A 10,013-nucleotide genomic window follows, 5' to 3' on the forward strand; every position below is an offset into this window, starting at 1 on the left:
ATTAATTAAAATCAAAACGTCAAACATCATGGTTACGGAAGTTTAAATAAGCATAATTGTTTTATTTTATATCTCATCGTACCTTTATTTACTGTCATTTTAATTACTGCAAGTTACTTTATCGCAATTTAAATTCTGTCATTTATATTATCGTCATTTATCTTTACGCTTTATTTAAAATCGACAAACCGGTCATTAAACGGTAAAAACCCTTTTTATAATAATAATAATATTATATATATATATATATATATATATATATATATATATATATATATATATATATATATAGTTTTAAAAATATAGCGTTAAACTTGGCTAGTTCCCTGTGGACGAACCGGACTTACTAAAAACTACACTACTTTACGATTAGGTACACTGCCTATAGTGTTGTAGCAAGGTTTAGGTATATCCACTCTATAAATAAATAAATAACTTGTGTAAAATTGTATCGTATTTAATAGTATTTAGCAATAAATATATAACTATTTCGTACCCCTCTGCTTTAACATCAAGTACTTAAACTTTACATATGTGTGGTTTATATAATAGCATAAACTTTCCCCTTAGCACGGTAACGTTTAATCATTGGTTTTTGAACCGGTGAACGCGAATATTAGATATGGATCCATAAGGTTTGACATCCCCACTCGGGCTAGACGCGCTAGCATTTAACGGGTGTTTGATACTTCGAGGACATACGCACTCGCCAAGTGTACTTTTAGGGGGTATTATTATTACGTTAAGTTAGTTACCTGGTGCCCACGGATAAGCATATACTTTTAATATTGTTTTGAATACAAAATCTCGTGGTCTACATTACATTACTGAATACAAACTATAGCTCACCAACATTCGTGTTGACTTTTAAGCGTGTATTTTTCAGGTGCTTAAACGATGTTGCTTTCACTGTTAGACTTGCTGTCTTGGTGTTATAGACTTGTTGTTATGGACCAGCTGTGTTAGATTTCCGATGCATTACTTAGAGATGTCCCAATCATGAAACTTCTATCTTGCATTCACAACTTATGTTATTTGAATAATGGCTTTGTAATGATCTCTGTGTCACGTTATCTTTTGTAAACGCTATTTTTTTATGAATGCAAAACTGGTTTTCAAACAGCATATAGTGTTTGACCGTGTAAAGATCTTGTTGTTGACGAATCATACACGATGGTTTTGTACGGGGCGTCACACCCTAATTCCAAAAAGAATAATGATTGTGAACGTGGGCATAATACGGCTGCGCATGCTCTCAATGTTTCGGGTAGTGTGAACGATACGAGGACTGGGTCAGGTGTAAATGCCAAGGTTGGGCCAAATGCAAATGCAAAAGAGACAGATGGGAATGTTATTGGACCGAGGGTAGATCATAGCCCAAACAAAAATAAACATGTGAACTTGGATTATTCCATGAGTAATGGTAAGTCTAGTGGACTGGACACCAAAGATGCAGTAAGCCCAGGGAAAGAAAACACATCAGGCAAAGATAACAACCCAAAGGTAAGTGCTAATGATGTGGAAGGAAATGTAAGCCCAATTAAAGATGCGTGTAAAGAAAAAAAAGAGAAAGAGAAAGATACCTAGGTCGACGAGAACGAGTTTCAAATTAACCCAAAGCGGTCGAGTGCCAGATGTATCAATTTGTAATGAATGTTACTGGAGTGCAATTAGCAATTGGAAGGCTTCTTCACGTATAATGAAATTAAAAAGGATGGCACGTAATAATAAATTATGTGATGGTCGTTTTAATTGTAAAAATTGTTGTCAAAGAGCCCCAAACCCTCGGAAAGAGTACTTCGAGGAAATCAAGCAAGAGTTTGGGGATATCAGTGAGTGGCTCAATCAACGATGTGGAACTGAGGGAGTTTGGAGAGGAAATTGGGCTGAATTGGCCCAAGCCACAGTAAGTTTTTGTCCCGAATATTACTCGTCTATTATTGTTTTCAATGAAGGTTATGTCTTTGAATGTTCGGGGTTTTGGTGTTGCGGATAAGTTTGGATGGGTTAGGGGTTTATGTATTCGTGAGAGACCGAATATCGCTGTATTTCAAGAAACAAAATGTAGGAATTTTAGTGACTATTAGGTACAACAATTGTGGGGACATTGTGATATAGGTTTTGTTCAAAAAGATGCCATTGGAAACTCTGGGGGTTTACTAGTTGTTTGGGATACTAATCGATTCAAGGTCAATAGTGCGGTTGGTGGTGAATTTTTCATTTCTATTAGGGGTATTTGGGATGGGTTCGTTCATAATACGATTGTCGTTAATGTCTACGGACCTCATAATGATAGGGATAAAAAGAAACTATGGGACTCTCTTGATTCACTAATGGATGGGATCGACAAGGGTTGGGTTGTATGTGGCGATTTCAATGAAGTTCAGGAACATAGTGATAGGCTCAATTGTATGTTTCATGAATCTAGGGCTAGAAGGTTTAATGAATTGATTGTTAGGAACAATCTTATTGAGATACCAATTGTGGGGAGGAAGTTCACTCGTATTAGTGATGATGGGATTAAGATGAGTAAACTTGATCGTTTTCGTGTGACGGATAGCTTCATTAATCTCTGGAAGGATCTCTCAATATGTGCGTTAGATAGGGAAGAATCAGATCATTGCCCGTTGTTACTTCGCGATGGTATAATTAACTACGGCCCCAAGCCTTTTAAAATTTTCGATGAATGGTTGAATAAAGATGGCGTAGACAAAATTATAAATGAAGGTTGGATTAAAAATGTGCGCGAATCCAAAAAAGATTGTCTCTTTCGTGACAAACTTAAAAATGTGAAGGGTGAATTAAGAGGTTGGAGTAAAAGAGAATTTGGAAACCTTGATGATGAAATAAATACGTTAAAAATATTGCTTTAAGCTGGGAGTTAAAGGCAGAATGTGGTCCACTTTTGGAAATTGATCGGTTGAGTTGGTTAGAATCACGAAAAATTGGATTGCAAAAGAAAAAATCAAGGCCGGAATGTTAAGAGAAAAAGCTTGAATTCGTTGGACGCTTAAAGGTGATGAAAACTCTAAGTTTTTTCATTCAACTATGCGCAGGAAATATAATAAAAATAATATTAGGGGGCTGATTATTATCGGAACTTGGTGTGAGGACCCGAAAGAAGTCAAAGAGGTTATATTCGATCATATAGGAATATGTTCACCTCGGGTCAAGGAAGCATGCCATCACTCCTCCCATGTCATAGATCCACTTTACCTGATACTGTTAGATGGCCTGATGCAACTAGTGGGCTGAACACATCAACTGGGTCAGCTTCCGGTCTTGGGCCTGATCATCCGGATGTTACCATGAACAGTAACCATGGGTCTGGCCATGATCATGGGCAGTTTGATTTTGGGCCAGAATTATGTAGGCTTTTGATTGAAAGGGCTAATCTTCTAGAAAGCATATTCTCGGAAAGTGAGATATGAGATGCAAATAAAGGGTGCGGTAGTTCTAAGGCTCCGGGCCCCGATGGATTTAATATGCGTTTTTATAAAAAGTTCTGGCATGTAATTAAAGATGATTTAGTGGCGGACGTCCAAGAGTTTTGGGAATCACATAATATTTCAAAAGGGTGTAATGCATCTTTCATCACCCTTGTCCCTAAGAAGAGTGATCCAGCGGCTCTCAATGACTACCGTCTTATAAGTCTAATCGGGAGCTATTATAAAATCATCGCGAAGCTTCTCTTCAATCGCCTAAGAAAGGTTATTCCCAATCTCATTGGATTCGAACAAAGCGCATTCATAAAAGGTATAAACATCCATGACGAAGCTTTAATTGCAAATGAAACAGTTAGCTACTTAAAAAATAATCACTCAAAATGTTTTATTTTCAAAGTTGACTTCAAAAAGGCTTTCGACTGTTTAAATTGGGAGTTCTTGATGGAGGTTATGGAAATAATGGGTTTCGGGTCTAAGTGGAGAGGTTGGATTTTATCATGTCTTAAGTCGACTTCAGTTTCGATCCTTGTTAACGAGTCCCATACTAGTGAATTTAAATTAGAACGTGGGGTGAGACAAGGTGACCCACTATCTCCTTTTCTATTCATAATTGCGGCGGAAGGTTTGAACGTGATGGCTAAAAGAGCCGTTTGCAATAAAAAGTTCATTGGTGTTGAAATTGGTTCCCAGAAAATACCTATCTCTCATCTCCAATATGTGGATGATACGATTTTTTTGTGATTGGAGTGTGAGAAATCTCTGAAATCTATTCAAAATACTAAAGTGTTTTGAATTCACGTCGGGGCTTAAGGTTAACTACTCCAAAAGTAACTTGTTTGGGATTGGTGTCGGGAAGCATGAAATTGAAAACATGGCCACAATGTTTGGATGTAATACCGGATCCTTCCCGTTCAGGTATCTTTGTCTTCCGGTTAGGGGTAGGATGAATAAATTAGAAAGTTGGAATCCGGTTCTAGATAAATTTACAAAAAGGCTCTCGGATTGGAAGGCACGTTCGGTTTCTTATGGTGGACGTTTGACTCTTATAAAATCGGTGTTGAATAGTCTCCCGTTGTACTACTTTTCTCTCTTCCGCGCCCTACCATGTGTGGTAAAAAAAAACTCGAATGTGTAAGACGTTCTTTTTTTTGGGGCGGGTCGGGTTCTAAATCTAAAATTTCATGGGTTAAATGGGAAGAAACCCTCCTTCCTTTTGAGAAAGGAGGGTTAAACTTGGGATCTTTAAAAAGAAAAAATTTAGCTTTGATTGGCAAATGGTGGTGGAGGTTTAAGACCGAAACTAACTCCTTGGGTCAAAGTTATTTCGAGTATTTATGGGTCTTCGGGGGGTTTATCACATCCTTTTGATTCTATTGTGTTTCCTTACAATTCGGTGTGGACTAACATAATTGTGACGACCCGAAAAATTTCGACTTATTTTGAACCAAAACTATAAATGTTTCCGACATAATAAGTAATGAATTATGACAAGTTTTAAAACTTTTGAAAATGAGTTTTTATATAACGGTTGACCACCCTGTTTGTCCGACGATTCACGAACGTCGTAACTTATGATAATTATATAATTGTGTGTATATATATATACGGAAACACGCGAATAATATTTATATATGAAATGATAAAAATTTACTATTGAATGATGCAGTTTCGAATTAAAAAGTTTACGTATATAATCATTTTATTTTTATGATGTATTTTTTTTAGTTTTTAAGAAGACACAAAGTTAAATCAAAGATGTACAAGTTGTAAAGCACAATGTACAACAACGTAACTTTAATAGTTGAATTGAAATTAATTCATTTGCTATTCATATGATATGAATAGTAAATGAAATGAAATTAATTAATTTACTATTCACATGAAAGCGACATGATAGAAATTATTAATTATAAGTTACGTAAAATAGTATTTAATAAATACGACTTTTTAAAATATTAAAATTCGTTAATTCGATTGAATTAAACGAATTCAGTAATTTACGGTAGCACATAATGATCAGCAGACTAGTACGTACACTCTACGTCGAACGTATATAGTAATTTTATAAATAAATGAACCTTTTTACAACTAGTTTTATAAAGCTTAAGACCAAAATAAATATATGTATTCAATTATAAAATGTGAAATATTTTTTATTTAAAATTTTACCCGTCAATTATTAGCAACAAAGTACAAAATACCGGTCCACGAAAACTGTCGGCAGATATTATTGAATGTTAATTGTCACGTTTTTATTTTCTATATTATTATAGTATATTTATATATATATATATATATATATATATATATATATATATATATATATATATATATATATATATATATATATATATATATATATATATATATAATATGTATGTATATATATATATATATATATATATATATATTCGATCAATCCTGCTGAACCATTTCACAATTCAATCTATCTCTCTATCTAATTCACATACTCCATAGTATATTTATTTTTATTTATATTATTATTATTATTATTATTATTATTATTATTATTATTATTATTATTATTATTATTATTATTAAGATTAATATTATTATTAATCTTATAGTTAGGAGTATTATTATTAGTAGTATTATACATAAAATACTACGACGAAGTTCTGCTCAAATGATTTCAAACCGAGTTTTCAAATAAGTCAAAGCTAAGGAAATTATGGGTTATAGCTATGGAGGTTATGGGTAATATTCGTGGGTATTGTTCGTAAGTCAAACCTAGTGTTTATCATCTCCATTGCGTCTATGTACTTTCCTGAAATATTGAATCATAATATTGATACGTAATATTCATATCTTATCTTTTATATATTTAATAGTGTATCCATGTCTAGTGCTCGAGTATATATGTTTATGCATATTTGTATGCTTTAATTTTGTCGTTAGATAGTTTATGATGAATCACGAATTTGATACATATGTTATTGATATAAGGTATATGATATGCATGTCGTTGGAAAGTTGTCGAAAAATTTATAACTTTTCATTTAGAAATCGTGTGTTTTCGAGGAACGGATTAAAAGTTATGGTCAACTGAACTATGTGTGACGTTAATTGAAATTGTGTTTAAAACTGTAAATTAATATTTAAACAACTGGTCTATGAGATTGATAAATTGGATTTTTAGATATTACTAATCGAGTAAATGAATTTCTATATAAGGCACGTCTCGTTTTATTGAACAATTGTCAAAGTTGACTGTCTTATCATGTTTTAAAACTTTATAAACACTATAATCTGATTTTACAAGTATTGGAAAACTATATGAAATAATAAAATATTTTCAATTGTCATGATAATTCAAATATAATATAGCTCCTGAAATAAATAATGTTTTGAGTTTGATAAACTATAAATTCGTTCAACTATCAAGACTTATACTATGTTAATATAATAAATATGTATAGATTTAAAGATCATATTGGGCCAGGTTGACTTTTTGAGATGACTTTTGCTAACTTTTGTATGATGGTCTCGAGCATTAGGATTGTGATACACTATGACCCGACCTATCTTATTAGACATGTATTGACCAACATATATTCTCTAGGTTGAGATCTACGGTTATTTTCAATTTCGAGTTTCGGTCACATTTCGGTGAATGACCTTATGTGCTGCTAAGGTGAGTTTATAGATCCCTTTTTAATTGCTTTTGAAATCTATATTTTTGGGCTGAGAATACATGCACTTTATTTTAAACGCAATGGATACAAGTACATACTTAATTCTAAACTGAGTTTGAACCGAAAATCCCTTAGCTTTGGTAACTAGTAGCTGCCGGTTATAAGAACTGGTGGGCGCGAATATTTGTATATGGATCCATCGGGCTTGAAATCCCCGTCTGTTCCAGGTATAGAAACCCTATCCTGAACTATAAAACAGACGTATGCTATTTGAGTTTAGTACACGTTGGTTTACGTGTATTGTACATGTTGGTTGCATGTATGTTAAAACAGGGGTACTTATTATATATACTTTAAAGTTTAGTTACCAGGGTGCTCAATCTTATAGAATAATTTGATAAACATTTCTGGATGAAACAACTGAAATCTTGTGATCCATATTTATATACAGATTATGCGCAACATTATAACTATGAACTCACCAACCTTTGTGTTGACACTTTTAAGCATGTTTATTCTCAGGTCCCTAGAAGTCTTCCGTTGTTTGCTTATACGTTATACAAGCTATGTGCATGGAGTCATACATACTTTATTCGAGAAAACTTTGCATTCACAAAATCATCACAATGTATCTTATTTTGACTGCATTGACAACAGATGTATTATGGTAAACTATTATTTACGGTGATTGTCTATATGTAGAAATCATCAGATGTCAAAAACCTTGAAAATTGATATTCATTTATTGTGTGTCTTTTCAAAAGAATGCAATGTTTACAAAATGTATCATGTAGAGGTCAGTACCTCACTATGAAATCGATGAATGATGTATTCATCCAAATGGATTTGGACGGGTCATCACAGTTGGTATCAGAGCTTGAGGTCATAGGAAAACAGAATTTGCATTAGTGTGTTTAACTGGTAATTGTTAGGATGCATTAGTGAGCCTGGACTATGACCGTATCTGTTTTTATCGAGTTTTGCTTATCATTTCTTGTCAGAAATTACTTGCTTATCATTCTTAAGTCTAGACGCGCTTTTCTACATTTATTGCATAGATAGTGTATAGACGAATTTATATCTTAGCATATCTATTACTCTAAACTTTGCCTGAAATCTTTCGAATATTCCTCCGTAATTTATGGGATTTTGGTATTATATATACATATGTAAAATATGTATTGAAGAATACCAATTCTAAGTCCTATAATCTATTTCACATCAAAAATCATTTCCCTGATTCTACAAGATGGATCTCGTATCTAGTTCAAATTCCTTAGATTCCGACAGCTATTCCGATCTGGAGTTTCGCTCGAGCTCCGAAAGCAGTGTGACCGGAATGGATCAACCAATTAGCCATCATCTATTCTGGATGAATTAGGATGGGTTCGTAATCTACTTAATCATTGGAAACAAGAAGAAGGTGTTCCCTTCCATCCACCACATTCCCCTCTTGGCGAGGAACCTGAAGCACTTACCGATGAACCTGTTCGTAATACCATTTTCTCTCTCATTTCCAGAGTATCTCATCATGATTATATACTATCTCAAATTCTAGATCTTATTCGTCCGCTCGTCCGAACCGACAATTACCCCAGTGTAATAGAAGAAGTCAACGAGCTTCGCGCTCGGGTAGTAGCTTTGGAGAATATGGTGAAAAGGTTACAAGCACCAGCAGCATCACCGGCACCAACAGTACCATTACTACCACCAACAACAACCGCATCGCAAATCTCAACTTCACAATCTGTCCCACGAGCGTCAACGTCATACGCTCTGTAGATACCAAGGAATACCAACAACAACAAACGATGAAGTATTGATTCATAACTTCATTGAATAAATATTCTGCAGAGAATATGTAGTTTCTAAAAAAAAAATTAGAGATTACTTATTCTAGTTCTAACCATAAACCAGAAGTATAGATGGATAGAAATTATAGAGGAAACCCTGACAAGAATGGTGTGTGATCTACAAGCTAGACTGGTTATACAAGCGCCACCAGAAGTACCACTAGCATCACCATCAGTATCACCAACATCAGTAACACCTGTAGCACCACAAGCTCCACCAACTCCATAACCGCCGACGATATCGACACCACAATCACCAATGGGTATATTGAAATAACGAGTTATGGAGTACTAACTCGTTATTTTCAAAGAATTTATATATTATTTATATATATGAACTTTGGAAACTATAATATATCTTTTTGTACTAAGCTATTAAGTATGAATTGAAAAAGGGTAAATACTACTCGGTTAATTCATATTAATATGCTATAATGTACATCCTTCGTTAACTATAATCTCTGTTTCAAACCAATGAATTCCATTTCATAATAAAACAAGTGTATTTTTCAAATACATGTTTGATTTTACACTTTCATTTTCGATGCACTTTAAACTTTCCAGAAAACATCATTCGTACCTTGTGAAACTCACAAGAATTCCACGAGCACCAACATCATTCACCAAGGAATATCAATAAAAATAAATAATGAAGTATTAATTACATTAGTGAAATACTCCGAGAAGATTATGTAATCTTTAATGTTTTAAAGATTATTTATTTCTAGTTCCAGCCGAAAATCGAATGAGTTTTATAGTATATTAACTCATTAAATATGTATTACATCCGAAGAAAATATACATATATATTTTCATAAAGACTATAGTAAAATTCTTCTGTACAAAATATTACTTGTGAAATTTTTAACGGGTAGGTAATACCCGGGAAATATATAAGTTCACAATTAATATGTTACACTGTACATTTTTCAATTTTGTTTCAAGAATCATTAACTATACTCACTACATTCACAGCGATATACATTCTTCCATAAGAATCATAACAACCATTTTCATACAAATTCGATTACACATTCTGATTTTTGACAGATCAGAAT

The 10,013-nt window shown here is 33.4% G+C and overlaps 1 protein-coding gene across 1 annotated transcript; it reads left to right on the forward strand.

The window, feature by feature from the left end:
• The first annotated feature begins 1,714 nt into the window (after window positions 1-1,714).
• On the forward strand, window positions 1,715-2,873 carry LOC139873341 (uncharacterized). Its single transcript, XM_071861301.1, has 3 exons — window positions 1,715-1,906; window positions 1,956-2,064; window positions 2,119-2,873. The coding sequence occupies exons 1-3, from the start codon at window positions 1,715-1,717 to the stop codon at window positions 2,871-2,873; spliced, it is 1,056 nt and encodes a 351-aa protein (XP_071717402.1).
• Window positions 2,874-10,013: the final 7,140 nt, after the last annotated feature.

Source organism: Rutidosis leptorrhynchoides, chromosome 1 (assembly GCF_046630445.1).
Source record: "Rutidosis leptorrhynchoides isolate AG116_Rl617_1_P2 chromosome 1, CSIRO_AGI_Rlap_v1, whole genome shotgun sequence".
In the NCBI taxonomy this organism is placed as follows: domain Eukaryota; kingdom Viridiplantae; phylum Streptophyta; class Magnoliopsida; order Asterales; family Asteraceae; genus Rutidosis; species Rutidosis leptorrhynchoides.

Excerpts from the sequence above, each read along its gene's own strand:
- LOC139873341 (XM_071861301.1), top strand. The coding sequence starts at position 1,715 with ATGGCACGTAATAATAAATTATGTGATGGTCGTTTTAATTGTAAAAAT. Across the intron at positions 1,907-1,955 it reads CTGAATTGGCCCAAGCCACA|GTTATGTCTTTGAATGTTCG; the intron begins GTAAGTTTTTGT and ends TTTTCAATGAAG. Across the intron at positions 2,065-2,118 it reads TGTATTTCAAGAAACAAAAT|GTTTTGTTCAAAAAGATGCC; the intron begins GTAGGAATTTTA and ends ATTGTGATATAG.